General features: G+C 42.8%; 1 protein-coding gene across 1 annotated transcript in view; it reads right to left on the reverse strand.

Moving 5' to 3' along the window:
* CPN1 (carboxypeptidase N subunit 1) overlaps positions 1-19,149 on the reverse strand; it is a 40,236-nt gene that overhangs the window by 4,563 nt on the left and 16,524 nt on the right. The window contains exons 4-8 of the mRNA XM_032281282.1: positions 18,003-18,185; positions 16,434-16,545; positions 10,454-10,593; positions 8,196-8,295; positions 1,859-1,977 (exon numbers count right to left, since the gene is read on the reverse strand). Of these exons, the coding sequence (XP_032137173.1) occupies positions 1,859-1,977; positions 8,196-8,295; positions 10,454-10,593; positions 16,434-16,545; positions 18,003-18,185 (654 nt within the window). The remainder of the gene's footprint in view (positions 1-1,858; positions 1,978-8,195; positions 8,296-10,453; positions 10,594-16,433; positions 16,546-18,002; positions 18,186-19,149) is intronic.

Consider the following 19,149-nt stretch of genomic DNA (forward strand, 5'->3'; position numbering starts at 1 on the left):
CTGTAATCCTAGCACTTTGGGAGGCTGAGGTGGGCAGATCATCTGAGGTCAGGAGTTTGAGATCAGCCTGCCAACATGGTAAAATCCCATCTCTACTAAAAATACAAAAATTACCTGGGCGTGGTGGTAGGAGCTACTCGGGAGGCTGAGGCAAGAGAATCACTTGAACCCAGGAAGCAGAAGTTGCAGTGAGCTGAGATCGAGCCACTGCACTCCAGCCTGGGCAACAGAGCGAGACTTTGTCTCCAAAAAAAAAAAAATGTATATATATATTAGTTGGGCATGGTGGCATGTGCCTGTAGTCCCAGATACTTGGGAAGATGAAGCAGAAGATCTCTTGAGTCTAAGGCTGCAGTTAGCCATGATTGTGACACTGCACTCTAGCGTGAGGGACAGAGTCACTCCCTGTCTCTATGAAGAAAGAAGAAGAAAAAAAAAAAAAAGAAGAAGAGGAGAAGGAAGAGAAGGAGGAAGAGGAGAACCTATCTAATCTACCTTGTTTGACTATAAGTCATAAGACTCTACCTTGATTGACTGTAGGTCATAAGACCCACTTTTCAGAGAGGGTACTGACCCATACCCAGAAGGAAGAAATGCATGCTCAGAGAGCCCAGAAGAATCTGCACAGACAGGCCTTGCTAGGTTTCTTCACTCAGTACATAGCATTAGCTGATATCTTTTTTGTCCAATTGCATTTATACCTAGCTGTATCTAATTTGTTGAACCTAAGCATAAAAATGGACAATCTCCCCTACATCTTTGGGTCTTCATTCTGTAGGCTCCTGTGCATGCACGTTAAATAAATTGGTATACCTTTTCTCTAATTCATCTGCCTTTTGAGAGTTGATTTGGCCCCTACATACCAAAGGCTTTATGTGGTCGTTCTCATTTCAGCCTCTTGTGAAGGAGGCACTGTTATTACCAATTTACTGAGAAAGAAACTGAGAAGGAGAGAGATTAGGTAATTTGTCCAAGGTCTGTGGGCAAATGAGCTGAATATAGAACTAGGCAGTGCTTTGAATTACTATGCTATGTTAAACAGAAGAGGAAAAGCCAAAAGGAAGTGAGGAAGGAGGCCGGGCGCGGTGGCTCACGCCTGTAATCCCAGCACTTTGGGAGGCCGAGGCGGGTGGATCACGAGGTCAAGAGATCGAGACCATCCTGGTCAACATGGTGAAACCCCGTCTCTACTAAAAATACAAAAAATCAGCTGGGCATGGTGGCGCGTGCCTGTAATCCCAGCTGCTCAGGAGGCTGAGGCAGGAGAATTGCCTGAACCCAGGAGGCGGAGGTTGCGGTGAGCCGAGATCGCGCCATTGCACTCCAGCCTGGGTAACAAGAGCGAAACTCCATCTCAAAAAAAAAAAAAAAAAAAAAAAAGGAAGTGAGGAAGGATACATAGGAGGGCGACAGAACAAAACTTAAGATGTGCGAGCAATTAATCCTTTAAAAAATAGTAAAAGAAGGAAGCTGGGCAAAGATTAGAGGTGTGTAATCACTTAAGATTTTGTAAGGGCCAAGGATGGTGGCTCATGACTGTAATCTCAGCACTTTGGGAGGCTGAGGCGGGCAGATTGCTTGAGCCAAGGAGTTCAAGACCAGCCTGGGCAACACAGTGAAACCCTTTTACTACAAAAAGTAGAAAAATTAGGCGGGCATGGTGGTGTGCACTTATACTCACTCCCAGCTACTTGGGATACTGAGGTGGGAGGATTGCTTCAGCCCAGGAGATTGAGGCTGCAGTCAGCCATGACGGCACCACTGCACTCCAGCCTGGGTGACAGAGTGCGATACTGTCCTCCTAAAAAGACTTTATAAGTGACTTTTACAGTGCACCATCAAGCTCAACCTAACTCACCAATGTTGGTTCCGCAGGACCCACGGTCACAGTCTCTGTCTGTGGGTCAAACCCAGGTGCTTTGGCAGTGACAGTGTAGGTACCTGGAAGCAGCAGCCGGAAGTAATCACCTTGGTCACCTGAAAGTCACAAGGATATAACTCAATCTTCTGATTAAAAACCTGCCCCAGGCTGGGCGCAGTGGCTCACACTTGTAATCCCAGCACTTTGGGAGGCCGAGGTGGGCGGATCACCTGAGGTCAGGAGTTTGAGACCAGCCTGGCCATTATGGTGAAACTCTGTCTCTACTGAAAATACAAAAATTAGCTGGGCATAGTGGTGGGCGCCTGTAATCCCAACTACTCAGGAGGCTGAGGCAGGTGAATCGCTTGAACCTGGGAGGTGGAGTTGCAGCAAGCTGAGATCGCACCACTGCACTCCAGCCTGAGCAACAGAGTAAGACTCCATCTCAAAAAAAAAAAAACAAAACAAAAAACAAACCTGCCCCAAATGGGACCTTGATATAAAAATAAGCCGGGGTTTTTAGCTGACTACGAGCTTTTCTTTTTTAGACGGAGTCTTGCTCTGTCTCCCAGGCTGGAGTGCAGTGGCATGATCTCGGCTCACTGCAGCCTCTGCCTCCCGGGGTCAAGCAATTCTCCTGCCTCAGCCTCCTGAGTAGCTGGGACTACAGGAGCACGCCACTACGCTCAGCTAATTTTTGTAATTTTAGTGGAGATAGGGTTTCACCATATTGGCCAGGCTAATCTTGAACTCCTGACCTCAGGTGATCTGCCTGCCTCAGCCTCCCAAAGTGCTGGGATTACAGGTGTGAGCCACTGTGCCCGTTGGCTTTTCTTTTTTAAAATAAACAAATAAATAAATAGAGTCAGGTTCTCACTGTGTTGCCCAGGCTGGTCTCAAACTCCTGGGCTCAAGTGATCCTCCCGCCTCAGTCTCCCAAAGTGCTAGGATCACAGGCGTGAGCCACCGCACCCAGCCTGGCTTTTCTTTCTTTTCTTTCTTTCTCTTTCTTTCTTTCCTTCTTTGTTTCCTTCTTTCTTTCTTTTTCTTTCTTTCCTTCCTTCCTCCCTCCCTCTCTCCCTCCTTTCTTTCTTTGTTTGTTTGTTTCTTTCTTTCTTTCTTTTGAGACAGAGACTCGCTCTGTTGCCCAGGTTAGAGTGCAGTGGTACGATCCCACCTCCCAGGTTCAAGAGATCCTCCTGCCTCATAGTAGCTGCAATTACAGGCACATAACACCTTGCCTGGCTAATGTTTGCATTTTTAGTAGAGACGGGGTTTCACCATGTTGGCCAGGCTGGTCTCAAACTCCTGACCTCAGGTAATCCACCCGCCTTGTCCTCCCAAAGTGCTGGGATTACAGGCATGAGCCACCGTGCCTAGCCTGTGACTTTTCTTTTTTTTTTTTTTTTTTTTTGAGATGGAGTTTCACTCATGTTACCCAGGCTGGAGTGCAATGGCGTGATCTCGGCTCACCGCAACCTCCGCCTCCTGGGTTCAGGCAATTCTCCTGCCTCAGCCTCCTGAGTAGCTGGGATTACAGGCACGCGCCACCATGCCCAGCTAATTTTTTGTATTTTTGGTAGAGACGGGGTTTCACCATATTGACCAGGATGGTCTCGATCTCTTGACCTTGTGATCCACCCGCCTCGGCCTCCCAAAGTGCTGGGATTACAGGCTTGAGCCACCACGCCCGGCCTGCCTGTGACTTTTCTTAATAGCATGAAACTAGTAAAGATTTAAATCATTTGTGGGCTATCTTAATAGAAGTATGGGATCAGCCCCTAGGAAGCAGGAGTTTTACTGTGCTCTACACTGAAAGTGTTAAGTGTAATTCTAAACCCTTTAGTTAATAAAAACTTATCTCCAGTAAAGGAACACTAGGAGAAAGGAAATGCTGAAAGGTCTGTGAATGTTTGCCTAATAAAGAAACTACGTGAGACCCCAGTTTTGATATTTGAAAGGCCACTATGAAGAAATGATGTCTATCTAAAGAAATAAGAATAAGATGTATGGGTTTAAATCGCAGGGAGGCAGACCTTACTAGACAGAAATAAAACCTGTTGAGGCCAGATGCGGTGGCTCACGCCTGTAATCCCAGCACTTTGGGAGGTCGAGGCAGGTGGATCACCTGAGGTCGGGAGTTTGATACCAGCCTGGCCAACACGGCAAAACCCTGTCTCTACTAAAAATACAAAAATTAACCAGGTGTGGTGGCACATGCCTTTAGTCCCAATTACTTGGGAGGTTGAGGCAGGAGAATTGCTGGAACGCAGGAGGTAGAGGCTGCAGTGAGCCGAGATTGTGTCACTGTACTCCAGCCTCAGTGACAGAGCAAGACTCTGTCTCAAATAAATAAATAAGCAAACAACAAACCTGTTGAGAGAAACAGAGCTACAAAAAAAGGAATGGTCTGCTTTATGAAATTGTGAGCACTCAAGCACAGACTGGATCAGAAGCGTGGAAAAGCTACACAGATGTACAGTGCAAAACCTGCACGACTGAACATGGAGGCCCTGGTTGAACAAAAAGCTGTCAGTGGTGTTGTATGGGTGTAATTTTACATTCAGTGGGAATGCTGGACCAGTAAAGATACGATTTTGGGAGTCCTGCCTCTGTTTTTGAGACAGGGTCTCATCCTGTTGCCCAGGATAGAGTGCAGCAGGGCTGTCACAGCTCACTGCAAACTTGAACTCCTGGGCTCAAGTGATTTTCCTGCCTCATCCTTTTGAATAACTGGGACTATAGGCACACACCACTGTGCCTGGTTAATTTTGTTATTTTTATTTTTTGTAGAGATGGGGTCTGGCTATGTTGACCAGGACGCTCTTGAACTCTTGACCTCAAGCAATCCACTCAGCTCAGCCTCCCAAAGTGCTGGGATTACAGGTGTGTGGCACTGTGCCCAGTGAGAATCCTATTTTTAATATTTCTTCTATTGGGCTGCATGCAGTGGCTCACCCCACTACACTCTAGCCTGGGCAATAGAGCAAGACTCTGTCTCAAAGAACCAAAAAAAAAAAAAAAATTCTTTTATCACCTTCAAAAGTACGGCAAGGGAAAAATAAAATTCAAAAGAAGCCTGTTTTTCTACAACAGGGAAAGAGCATTTTGGCTAATGACTTTCCATCCCTTTAGACTCAATTATGACAGTGTCTTTAAAATTCATTTTATGTATATAGCAATGAATATTTGAAATAATAAAGACAATAAACCTTGAGACAAACAATAATGAGAAAGTCTTTTTTCTGCCCCCTATTAAATAGTGTCTGTAATTTACTTTAAAATACTGCAGCAAAGGCAATGTGTTATTGTACTTGTATTGGATAGTTGAAATGACACCCCAGGGGTTGTCATTTTCTTAACTGCAGACTTGCATCCTGAAGTGGTTAGCAAGTGTTGTATCAGAAAGCCCCCATTCCAGATGCAGCTACTCTGAAGGCTTCAGCTAGCTTTCTCTCTCATCAACACTAGATGCTTTGCTAAGTTACATATGAATGTTTACAATGGGTTTGTTCACTGGTGAAATGAATATATACATATATATATTTTTTTTTTGAGGCAGAGTTTTACTCTGTTGCCCAGGCTGGAGTGCAATGGAGCAATCTTGGTTCACTGCAACCTCAATCTCCAAGGTTCAAGCGATTCTCCTACCTCAGCCCCCTGAGTATCTAGGGCTTCAGGCGCCCACCACCATGCCCAATTAATTTTTTTTTTTTTTTGTATTTTTAGTAGAGATGGAATTTCACCACGTTGGCCAGGCTAGTCTTGAACTCCTGACCTCAGGTGATCCACCTGCCTTGGCCTCCCAAAGTACTGGGATTACAGGCATGACCCACCATGCCCAGCCTAATAATTTGTTAATTAACATAATGGTTGGTGAAAGTAGGCACTTATTGGAGAAATTAGTGGTGTTTAATATGCTTCGTTGTTGTTGTTGTTGGAGACAGAGTCTCACTCTGTGCCCAGGCTGGAGTGCAATGACATGACTTCGGCTCACTGTAACCTCTGCCTCCCGGGTTCAAGCGATTCTTGTGTCTTAGCCTCCCGAGTAGCTGGGATTATAGGCCACATCACCACACCCTGCTAATTTTTGTAGTTTTAGTAGAGACAGGGGTTTCACCATGTTGGCCAGGCTGGTCTTGAACTTCTGACCTCAAGTATTCCTCTCACCTGGACCTCCAGATACTCAAATCCCAAAGTGTTGGGATTACAGGCATGAGCCACTGTGCCCAGCAATACATGTTGACTGGCTAGACTGTTTTAGAGACATTCCCACACTTGCTTGGACAGAGCATAAGAATCTAGCAAAAGCCAGGTGTGTACTCCTGGAACCCCAGCACTTTGGGAGGCTAAAGCAGGCAGATCACTTGAGCTCAGAAATTCACAACCAGCCTGGGCAACAAGTCAAAAACCTGTCTCTGTAAAAAATACAAAACAAAAAAATTAGCTGAGCATGGTGGTATGCACTTGTAGTTTCAGCCACTTGGGAGACTAAGGCAGGAGGATTGAGTGAGCCTGGGAGGTCAAGGCTGCGGTGAGCCCTGATTGCACCACTGTTCTGCAGCCCAGGCTTTAGAGTGAGACCCTGTAATCCCAGCTATTTGGGAGGCTGAGGCAGAATTGCTTGAGTTGGAGACCAGCTAGGGCAACATAGTGAAACCTCATCACCTAAAAAAAAATAGAGGCCAGGTACAGTGGCTTACATCTGTAATCCCAGCACTTTGGGAGGTCAGGAGTTTGAGACCAGGCTGGCCAACACAGTGAAACCCCGTCTCTACTAAAGGTACAAAAACCAGCTGGGTGTGGTGGCACATGCCTGTTATCCCAGCTACTCAGGAGGCTGAGACAGGAGAATCCCTTGAACCAGGGAGGCAGAGGTTGCAGTGAGCCGAGATCACACCACTGCACTCCAGCCTGGGCTTTACGTCTAACAAAAAAAAACAAAATAGAAGAATCTAGCAAGCCCTGAAGAAGACTGTGCTCATAAGAATGATTCCTATGACTGAGAAACATTTCCTTAAAAAAAGAAAAAAGCAAAAACAGATTAAAAGGATGGTTCCTGAGTTTGGATTCCGAAACAGTCCTATGTCCAGACATTGGGCTAAACAGGCTCTCGGGTTGTCTGGTACTTCACCTTGAGGCTATAGGATTCTGCCTTTAGACGCTACCTTCGCCCTGAATGAAACTTTCAGGTAAGATGCATTGAGATCACTTTAAAGAACAGAAAGCTGAGAGTTCATCCAGCTTAAACAGATTGGAGGAACTGGGAAATGGCTACTTGGTAATAAATATTAGTGCAGTAAAATTCAGGTGAGACTTGCTGGTATCAAGGTTGTGGGGAAGGCTGGGTATGGTGACTCACACCTGTAATCTCCAGCACTTTGGGAGGCTTTTGAGCCCAGGAGCTAGAGACCAGCCTGGGCAACATGGTGAAACCCCATCTCCACAAAAAAACACAAAAAATTAGCAAGGCACGGTGTTACATGCTTGTAGTCTCAGCTATTTTGGAGGCTGAGGTGGGAGGATGGCTTCAGCCCGGGAAGCAGAGGTTGCAGTGAGATCACACCACTGCCCTCCAGCCTGGGTGGCAGAATGAGACTCCTTTTCAAAAAAAAAAAAAAAAAAAAGAAAAAAGAAAAAAAGGTGGGGAGTTAGGCAAATCTCACTTACCCGTAACCATAACCACTGGTAGCTACTGCTATGCATTAAAAGCAAAATAAAACAAAAAACCCTGCAAGCTGTGTATGATCAAACTGGGCTAAGTCAGTTTACAACACCATTCTGCCATGAGATAATTCTGTGCCCTTCTAGGCGGTTCTGGGTAGCTCTAAGATCCACCTCCACCATCAGTCTTGCCACACAGTAAGCCTATGATGGAAAGAATCTTGCTAACTTTCCCAGTGGAGGTGTAGGGAAATGCCAAGTCAGCGACAAGGCTATCTGTTTTACAGTCCTCTTTCTACCCAATTTCATACCAATGTGTGAGCTATTAACAGGCTTAAGCCCAGAAAATACCCCTGACAAAATTGTACATGGTAGCGACTCCTGAATGCTGACGAAAAGTTACATTTACATCAGTCTTTCCTGGTCCTGACCTCCCAGGGATTGTTTGCACCAGAAGCAAAAGAGTTTCCATGAAAACATCTTGGTTGTTTGATCTAGCCTCTTAATTTACTGTCTCTATTTTCCTTACCCTTCTTTCCTCCATCCCCCGACTCCCAGCATCTTTGACACCCCTGCTGGTTTCACTGGCTTACTAACTGGCCCCTTGATTATGCTGAAGATGATGAGGGAGTGAACGCTTCCTTCCTGACCCTAGGCAGTAACCACCTACCTGAAGTGACATCATGGTTAATCCCACTGACAGAAATGACAGCATTAGCAAGATTATTATAATTCTCATCAAGCACCATTCCCTTGATGCCCTGGTGAACCTGCAGGAACAAGTATATAGTTATGATCATAAAACATTTGTATGGTGTTTTAGAGTCTCAAAGCCCTTTCTCGTATGTTTTTGCATTTTAGCTTCACAGAGATGAAGGTAATAGTCCAATTGGTCTCTTTGCCTCTCTCCCTGCCCCAATTAATCTCTTCGCAATTAGAGTGGTCAGAGTGATCCTTCTAAAGCCTGACTCACATCGTGTCACTATTCTATCTACTCAAAACCTAACGCACGCTGAGCAAAAGCTAAGTTCTTGTGATGCTCTGTCTGTAAAGCTACGTGTTAGCTCTCTGAGCCCATCTCCAACCACCTTTCCTCTCCCTTACTTCTGAGATCAGTCCAGCCACGTTGGTGTCCTGGCTTTCTGTTTTGTTTTGGTTTTTCAATTTGCTGTGATAGATTGTGATAAAATACACATAAAATAAAATTTACCATTTTAACCATTTTAAGTGTACAGTTCCATGTTATTAATACATTTAGCCGGGCACAGTGGCTCACACCTGTAATCCCAGAACTTTGGGAGGTTGAGGTGGGCAGATCACCTGAGGTCAGGAGTTTGAGACCAGCCTGGCCAACACAGTGAAACCCTGTCTCTACTAGAAATGCAAAAATTAGTCAGGCATGGTGGGGGGTGCCTGTAATCCCAGCTACTCAAGAGGCCGAGACAGGAGAATCGCTTAAACCCAGGAGGTGGAAGTTGCAGTGGGCCGAGATCGTGCCACTGCACTCTAGCCTAGGCGACAGAGCGTGACTCTGTTTAAAAAAAAAAAAATTGTAATGTTGTGCAACCATTACCACCACCCATCTGCGTAGCTCTTTTTATCTGGAAAACCTGAAACCGGATATCCACTAAACAATGATTCTCCATTCTGCCCTCCCCTAGCCCCTGGCAACCACCATTCTATTAATATTTTCCATCTCTCTAATTTTGACTACTCTAAGTACCTCATATAAGTGGAATAATAGAGTATTTGTCTTTTTGTGGGTGGCTAGTTTCATTCGGCATAATGTCCTCAAGTTTCATCCATACTGTAGCATGTATCAGAATTTTCTTCCTTTTGAAGGCTGCATAATACTCCACTGTATGGATATACAACATTCGTTTATACAGTCATCCATCAATGAACACTGGGTTGCTGCCACTTTTTGGCTATTGTAAATAATGCTGTTATGAATATGGGTGTGCAAATATCTCTTTGAGGCCCTTATTTCCGTTCTTTTGAATATATACCCAAAAGTGTCATTGCTGGAGCATATAGGAATTCTAATTGTGTGAGGAATCGCCATAGCTGTTTTTTATAATGACTGTACCACTTTATATTCTAATCAATTTGAGGTGGGATCTTGCTGTGGTGTTAATTTGCATTTCCCTAATGATTAGTGATGCCGGCATTTTTCATATGCTTTTTGTTGATTTTGTATTTGCTGCTGTGTCCATTTCAAGGAATCCTTTTATCCCTAGATATCTGCATGTTTCTCTCCCTCACCTCCTTGAAATTTTTGTTTAAATGTCACTTCCTCTGTAGGACTTTTTTCATACCATTTTTCTTTTAACATGTTATATAATTTATTGCTTACTGCCTGTTTCTCCTCACTAGAAGGTAAGTTCCATATGGGTGGGTATTTTCTTATTGATTCATAATTCCAAGCATATAGAATAGTTTCTGACAGATAGTTGTGCTTGATAATTTGTTCTTGAGAAGGGTCTTGCTCTGCCGCCCAAGCTGGAGTGCAATGGCATGATCACAGCTCACTGCAGCCCTGACCTCCTGGGCACAAGCGATCCTCTGACCTCATCCTCCTATGTAGCTGGGTCTACAGGAGCACACCGCCATGCTTGGCTAATTTTTTTTTTTTTTTTTTTTTTTAAGTAGACGTGGGGTCTAGCTATGTTTCCCAGGCTGGTCTCAAACTACTGAGCTCAAGTGATCCTCCCATCTCAGCTTCCCAAAGTGCTGGGGTTACAGGTATGAACCACCGTGCCTGGCTGCTCAATAATGTTGAAAGAATAAATCTCATTGGAAGAAGCAGCCCAGATCTATTGAACTGAGTCAGAGCAAAAGTCAGACCCAAACCAGTGAAACACCTTGCCTGCCACCGAGAAGCACTTTTCCTTTTGCAAACATGAAAGTTAACAAATGAGATTTTACCTCTTCCAGGAACTGGATTAGGGCTTCCCGATTACCCAGCCACTCCCGCTGTAACTCCTCCTGGGGGGGAAACTTGTTGCAACTCAGTTCCAGTGTTATATCAAAGCAGTTGGTATGGAGATAATTAAAGTCTTGCATTCCTAAGGAAAAGAGGGCAGCAGCAGATTTCCATAACCAGGTTCCCACTCAACGTCCCATCTCATCTCTCTCTCTTTTTAACATTTTCTATTTATTTGGGAATTACTTTTTTATTTATTTCATTGGCACATAATATGCAGATATGCATGTATATCACATAGTAATATGTGCATATTTATGTGCATATTCAGTGACGTTTCAATACATATGCTATATAGTGATCAGATCAGAGTAATTAGCATACCCATCCTCCCATTTATCATTTCTTTGTGTTGGAAACATCCAGCATCTTCTTCATTACCTTCTTTTCCTCATCACCTTCTATTCTATCTCTTGATCTCTATTTCTTTCTTTCCTCTATAAAACCCTTCCCCAAGTTCCCAGTTCACTGTCTTTCTCTCTCTGCAGTTCCCGCTCTTCATAAATGCCCATTTTGTCATCTTCATCCTTTATGTTTTTTTCCATTTCATGACTGAATTTTGCTTCTTGTCCCTTTTGTCATTTCCCAAGTCTGCTTATTATCTGCACCTTACTATCGATTATGCACATGAATTGCTTTTAGGAGAACAGATTTTCTCCTTGAAATACAATGTTCTTCAGACCTGGCAGGTTAGGAATAAGACTAGTATTTTGCTTTCACATCCCTCCTCCTAAGAACATAATATTAATCTGAAAATACCCATGCCAGAAAAACAGACTCCTGAAAAAGCAGAAGACAGCTATATTTTCTTCTTTTTCTATAAAATACTTGCTTGTTCTGATCTTCTACATTATTCAGTTGAATCAATTACTTTTTAATATGTTTCTTATTATTAGGATGGTTGTTTACATTATAATTTCATTTGGGTTAAAAATTATCCATTTTAAAATGTCTGTACTACCCAAGATGATCTACAGATTTAATGCAATCTCTATCAAAATCCCAATAACCTTTGTTGCAAAAATAGAAAACCCACCCTAAAATTTATATGGAATTTTAAGCAACCCTGAATAGCAAAAGTAATCTTGAAAAAGAATAACAAAGTTAGAGACTCACAAATTATCATTTTGAAACTTACCACAAAGCTACAGTAATCAAAACAATGTGGTACTGGTATAAAGACAGGTATATAGATCAATGGAATGGAAGATGGCCCAGAAACCCTTGCATATGCAGTTAAAGGATTTTTGACAAGAATGGCAAGACCAAGTGGGGAAAGGATAGTCATGTCAACAAACAGTGCTGGGAAAACTGCGTATCCAAATGCAAAATAATGAAGTTGGAGCCTTATCTAACACCATATACAAATATTAACTCAAGATGAATCAGAGACCTAAACGTAAGACCCAAAACTATAAAACTCTTAGAAGAATACACAGGGCAAAAACTTCATGACCTTGGATTTGGCAATGATTTCCTGGATATCAAATCAAAGACACAGGAAACAAAAGAAAAAAATCACAGATTAGATTTCATGAAAATAGAAAAATTGTGTTCATCAAAAGACAGCAACTCTGGGACAGAATAGGTGATGACAGAATCAAACAAACAAACAAACACAATGTCAACAGAGTAAAAAGGCAATCATGAAATGGAAAAAATATTTGTGATTCATATATCTGATAAACATTAATATCCAGAATACACGGAGAACTCCTAAAACATAGCAATAACAACCAAAAACCCCCAAACAACTTGATTTTCAAAATCGGCAAAGGACTTGAATAGGCATTTCTCCAAAGAAGGTATATAAATGGGCAATAAGTACATGAAAAGATGCTGAATATCACTAATCATTAGAGAAATGCAAATCGAACTACCATGAGATACTATCTTGTACTTATTAGGATAGCTGCTATCAAAAAGACAAAGTAAGAGTTGGTGAGGATGTGGAGAAATTGGAACTCCTGTGCACGGGTGGTGTTTTCTATGGAAAACAATATGGAAGTTCCTCAAAAAATTAAAAATAGAACTACCTTATGTCCAATAATTCCACTTCTGGTTTTATATATCCAAAAGCACAGAAATCAGAGTCTCAAAGAGATATTTGCACATCCATGTTTGTAGCACCATTACATTATTTATAACAGCTAAAATGCGAAAGCAACCCAAGTGTCCATTGGTGGAAAAATGAGAAACAAAATGTGGTATAAACACACAATGGAATATTGTTCAGCATTAAATGTAAGGAAATTCTGACAAACACTATAACACGGATGAACTCTGGGGACATTATGGTAAGTGAAATAAGGCATTCACAAAAAAACAAATACCGCGTGATCCCATTTGTATGAGGTACTTAGAGCAGTCAAAATCATAAAGACAAAAAGTAGAATGGTGGTTGCTAGGGGCTGGGGGATGGGGAAGTGGGGAGTTATTGTTTAATGGGTATAGAGTTTCAGTTTTACAAGATGAGAAGAGCTCTGGAGATGAGTGCTGATGATGATCGTACAACACTACAAATGTACTTAATAACACTGAATCATATGCTTAAAAACTATTACAATGGTAAATTTTACATTATGTGCATTTTACCACAATAAAGATGAAAAAAATTATCACTTACTTTTTAAGCTGATGAGTGCAAGCAGCTGTTACAGAAAGAATGGGGAAAGCTGAAGAATAATAACTACAGTCTATTAAATTGGCTCTCTCCGAACAGTATGGAGGTTCCTCAAAAAACCAAAAACAGATTGATTCAGCAATCTGATTGCTGGGTATATGCCCAAAATAAAGGAAATCAACCTATTGAAGAGTTATCTCCACTCCCATGTTTGTTGCAGCACTGTTCACAACAGCCCAGATTTAGAAGCAACCTAAGTGTCCATCAACAGATGAATGAATAAAGAAACTATGGCACATATACACAATGGAGTACTATTCCATCATTAAAAAAATAAGATCCTGCTATCTGCGAAAACAAGGATGAAGCCAGGCACAGAAAACAGACTTTGCATGTTCTTACTCATTCAAGCTAAAAATTTAAATAATTGAACTCAAGAAAATAGAGAATAAGGATGGTTACCAGAGGCTGGGAAGGATGGAGGGAGTGGGAAGAATGGGGATGGTGCATGGATACAAAAAAATTGAAAGAACGAAAGATAGCACAAAAGGGTGACTACCGTCAGCAATAATTTGCTGTACCTTTTAGAATAACTGAGGGAGTATAACTGGAATGTTGGTAACATAAAGAAATGATGAATGTTTGAGGGTATGGACATCTCATTTACTCTGATGTAATTATTATACATTGTATGCCTGTATCAAAATATCACATATACCCCGGAAATATACATACTTTGTATGTGTCCATAAAAATTGAAAAATGCTTAAATAAAATAAATAAGTAAATTGGTTCTCTCCATGCCTTAGAATCACCTAGAAGGCTGAGCCTTCTGGCTAAATACGGCTTGCTGGGCTTCACCCCAAGAGTTTCTGATTCAGTAGGTATGAGGTGGGGTGCATGTACATTTCTAATAAGTTCCCAGCTGATGCTGCTATGCTAATAAAGAGACCACACTGTTGGAAGAATCATTTTGATAAATTTAATGACCTTGGAATTGTACCAGCTTAATTTAGGGCAATGATTCTCAGTGGAGGCATGGGCCTTGCTGTCTCAGAGGATGGAGACAGAGAGAGAGAGAGAGAGAGAGAGAGAGAGAGAGAGAGAGGAGAGAGAAAGAAAAAAAAGGAGCAAGCATAATCTGAAAAAGTGTATTTGTTATTTTCAATTTGGAAGGCAAAAAATAATTTTGCTTTCCTAACACAAACTAAAGAAAATAATTTTTTAAAAAAAGATTTAAAATTATTTATTTATTTATTTATTTTTTAGAGACAGGGTCTCACTCTGCTGCCCAGGCTGGAGTGCAGTGTCAGGATTATAGCTCACTGTAGCCTCAAACTCCCACCTTAAGCCATCCTCCTACCTCAGCCTCCCAAACGCTGGGATTACAGGCATGAGCCACTGTGCCCAGCTGTGCCTTGTATTCAAGCGAATTTTCTTTTTTATATACTTTTTTTTTTTTTTTGAGATGGAGTTTCACTCTTGTTGCCCAGGCTGGAGTGCAGTGGTGCGATCTTGGCTCACTGCAACCTCTGCCTCCAGGGTGCAAGTGATTCTCCTATCTCAGCCTCCCGAGTAGCTAGGATTACAGGCATGCACCACCACACCCTGCTAATTTTGTATTTTTAGTAGAGATGAAATTTCTCCATGTTGGTCAGGCTGGTCTCGAACTCCTGACCTCAAGTGACCCACCCGTCTCAACCTCCCAAAGTGTGAACCACCGCACCCGACCATCAAGCGAGTTTTCATCCCCCGTCTGCCCTTCCAGTACATGGCAACTCCTCAGTTTTGCACCTCTCTACCCTCCACAGGACCAGCCACCAACTCAGCACTCACCAATCTGCTGCCTGGTCCATGGCCAGGTCAGATTTGAGGGGATGGGGAAAGACAGATGCTAGAGAATGATTCCTAAAAGAACCTAGCTTCTTGCTCCAGACTCTTTTCTATCTTTCAGTTCCCTATCCAGTGAAGGCTCATAAACAGAGGTTCTATGTTGACCCGTGATCATGGGGAAGGCCCACAGGATAGAGACAGGAGTCTTTTGTAGAGGTTTCTGCTCTTCAAGTCTATATTATCAATGGCCAATGTCCATGGCAAACTCCTGCTTGTAGGAGCTGGGTCCAGGGAACGTATCTCAGAGGAACTGGTTGTGCCCAGCCCAGCTCCCCTGCTCATCCATTGCTATGTGAGGCATACCTCTGTGCTACTTTTTAAAATACAATTACAACATTTACAAGCCAGGCATTTCCAAATGCCTTATGTATATTATTTTATTTAATACTTACATAAAAATTATGAGGCAAGTATTCTCTCTTTTTTTTTTTTTTTTTTTTTTTTCAGATGGAGTCTCACTCTGTTGCCTAGGCTGGAGTGCAGTGGTGCAATCTTGGCTCACTGCACTGCAGCCTTGACCTCCTGGGCTCAGGTGATCCTCCCACCTCAGCTGCCCCATTAGCTGGGACTACAGGTGTGCACCACCATGCCCGGCTTTTTTTTTTTTTTTTTTTTTTTTGATAGGAATGAGGTCTCACTATGATGCCCAGGCTGCTCTCAAACTACTGGCCTCAAGAGATTCTCCCTTCTCAGCCTCCCAAGGTGCTGGGATTATAGGCATGAGTCACCGTGCCTGGCCTTATTCTTCTTAATTACAGATGAGGACACCAAAGCACAGAGAGATTAAATAGTTACTCCACAGCCACATGACTAGTAAATGGGCAAGCCAGGTTTCAACCCAGTTGACTCTCAGATCTCACATTTGACTACATTATTTTCCTCCTATGCCCTAATCCATTGTGTAAACCACCAGTTTTACAGGACCAAAAGGTGTCCCTACTTTAAAGAATCACAAGATGATCACTAAATGCCAACCTGAGACTTCACCATTTTCCAGATCTCAACTTGAGTGCAAAATTCTATGCTATTCCCATTGTTTCCCTGAGAAAACTGGGAAGAAATTTATTTATTTATTTATGAGACAGAGTTTTGCTTTTGTCACCCAGGCTGGAGTGAATTGGCGCGATCTCGGCTCACTGCAACCTCTGCCTCCTGGGTTCTCCAGCTAGGACTTAAGTGCACACCACCATGCCTGGCTAATTTTTGCATTTTTAGTAAAGATGGAGTCTCAACATGTTGGCCAGGCTGGTCTTGAACTCCTGGCCTCAGGTGAGCCACCCGCCTTGGCCTCCCAAAGTGCTGGGATTACAGGCATGAGCCACCGTGCCTGGCGAAAACTGGGAATTTAGAAGGAGAAATGAGCACTATTCCTCTTCATCTTGAGCAGTTGCCAGGACTCCCCTTACCCTTGCTGAGAGAATACCAGGAAGCTCCATTGACGATGCCATCTGGGAAGTAATCCCCGCAGTTCCAACCTTGGTACATCCATCCGTGTGCATAGGAGTAGACCTTGGCCAGCTAGAGGAAAAGCAGGCGGAAAATGACCTTGATGATTCCCAACTCAAATGGAAATGCTCCTACTCACAACTAGGGTGAAGCCAAGAGGCACTGCTGGGTACATAAACAGTGGATTATTTGCTTTAGTGAAATAAAATAGGATCAGGGATACAGCCAGTGTATGTGTGTGTAAGACTGTGTGTATGTAGGTGAGTATGTGTGAATGCATGTGTATGAATGTGACTGTGTGTCTACGAGAGGGTATGTGTGGTAGACTAGAGTTAGGAGATTTGTATTCTGATTCTGTCACTATCTTGGGGCTGAGTTTTCTCTTGTGCAAAGTGAGGAGTGGCAGTAGATGATACTGAAGGTCCCTTGTCGTTGTGCCACTTTCTAGCTGAATTTTGTCAATGAAATCAAGGAGAAAGTAAGATAGGACTTCTCCAGGAAAAGCAATGTGTATTTAGGGGGTGAGAGGTATGTGTTAGAGGAAGAGGAACATATTTGAACTCTATAATTCTCCTTCATTACTATTTATAACAGTGGACAGAGTGAGATTGATGGAGAAAAAACAATGTGCTATTCACCATGTAGTTCATTAATAATAATATTAATGTTTATATTACATATTTTTATAATTTATATATTTTACTATAAAATAATTCCTTTTTTTTTTTTTTTTGAGATAGAGTTTTGCTCTTGTTGCCCAGGCTGGAGGGCAATGGCATGATCTCAGTTCACTGCAACCTCCGCTTCCTGAGTTCAAGTGATTCTCCTGCCTCAGCCTCCTGAGTAGCTGGGATTACAGGTGCCCGCCACCATGCCCGATAATCCTTATATATTTAGTAGAGATGGGTTTTCACCATGTTGGCCAGACTGGTCTCAAACTCCTGACTTTGTGATTTGCCCGCCTCGGCCTCCCAAAATGCTGGTATTACAGGCGTGAGCCACTGTGCCAGGCCAATAATTACAAATTTATTATATTATACCATTTTACATATTATTAATATAAAATTAATGTTAACATATTTTATTCTATTTTGAATTGTTATTTAAACCTTTTTCATGTAGTCTACTTTTCTGTTTTTCTTTAAGGCTCCACCTAATACCATCACAGTCTATTTTTCATTAATATGGACATATTATGATAAAATTATAATTTAGACCCCCCTAAAATTCACATTTAATGACACTCACACTATTAGTCTTCGGGCATATTTCTTGCTCATCATTAGCCTAAGTATTTTCTGCATTGTGGTAATTACTATAAAGCTTTCTTTGTATTTTCTTTTGTATGCATCTATGGCTTACCATTCAAAACAAAATGTAATTTACTAGACTGTAAGCACCTCACAAGCGGGCGGTGTTTTCAATTATTTTCTGTGGACTCACACTGAATAGGGTTCTGTGTTACTGACCCTAAGCTCATCTACTGAGCCCCAGGTTCCCCAGGCAGGACAAGCTGCCGCTCCACATACCTTCTGGAAAAGCTTGTCGTCAGGTGTGGGGGTGTTGGCAGGGCGGCGGACCCCTCGGACCGGGTGTTCAAAGGACCTGTCATATGGGTAATTGGCCACCACCGCCCCTCCGTGGAGATTGGCTGAAAGAACAAAGTTGAAGGAGTGCATCCACCGGATCACCGCCCGGGTCTCGGGTTCCACCTGGGAGGAGGCGAGAGGTTGGTGGTGAAGGGGTAACTGGGGCTACCCAACAAACGGCTGTTAGAATAAGCCTGTCAGGAAGAGGCCCGAGGAGGTGAAATGTCTGAATGAACAGTGAGCATCCACTGGATATGAGAAGGGGAGATGGGGAAATGCTGACCTTTGGAATAATGGTTTCAGCAATGGAGTGTAGGGAACTTTTTTCAAAATGAAATCTTACGTTGAATCCCAATATACAAAATAGGTAAAAAGAGAGCATTTAGGGCAAGGAAACTATTCTGTATGATACCATAATGGTGGCTATATATCATCATACATTTGTCAAAACCCGTAGAATGTACAACTCCAAGAGAGCAGTAATGCTATGGACTCAGAATGCTCATGATGAGTCAAGGTGGGTTCATGACTGACAGTGATAAATGCACCACTCTGGGGTGGGATGTTGATGGTGGGGTGGGCAGAGTGGGGCAGGGAGTATGTGAGGACTCTGTACTTTTTGCTCAATTTTGCTGTGAACCTAAAACTACCCTAAAAATATAAAGCTATAGGAGAGGGGAGAGGGGAGAGAGGAGAGGAGTGAGGGGAGGAGAGAGGGGAGAGGAGAGAGGGGAGAGGGGAGAGGAGAGAAGGGAGGGGGGGAGGGGGAGGGGGAGGAAGGGGGAGTTTTTTTTTTTTTTTTTTGAGACAGGGTCTCACTCTGTCACCCAGATTGGAATGCAGTGGTGCAATCTCAGTTTATTGCAGCCTCCACCTCCTGGACTCAAGCGATCCTCCCACCTCAGCCTTCCTAGTAGCTGGGATTACAGGCATGCAACACCACACCTGGCTAATTTTTGTCTTTTTTGTAGAAATGGGGTTTTGCCATGTTGCCGAGGCTAGTCTTTTTTTTTTTTTTTGACTTCATACTACAAGACTACAGTAACCAAAGAGGCTGGTCTTAAACTCCTCAAGCAATCTACCTGTC

Source organism: Sapajus apella, unplaced genomic scaffold, assembly GCF_009761245.1.
Source record: "Sapajus apella isolate SASKATOON/1434 unplaced genomic scaffold, GSC_monkey_1.0 scaffold13, whole genome shotgun sequence".
Classification (NCBI taxonomy): Eukaryota; Metazoa; Chordata; class Mammalia; order Primates; family Cebidae; genus Sapajus; species Sapajus apella.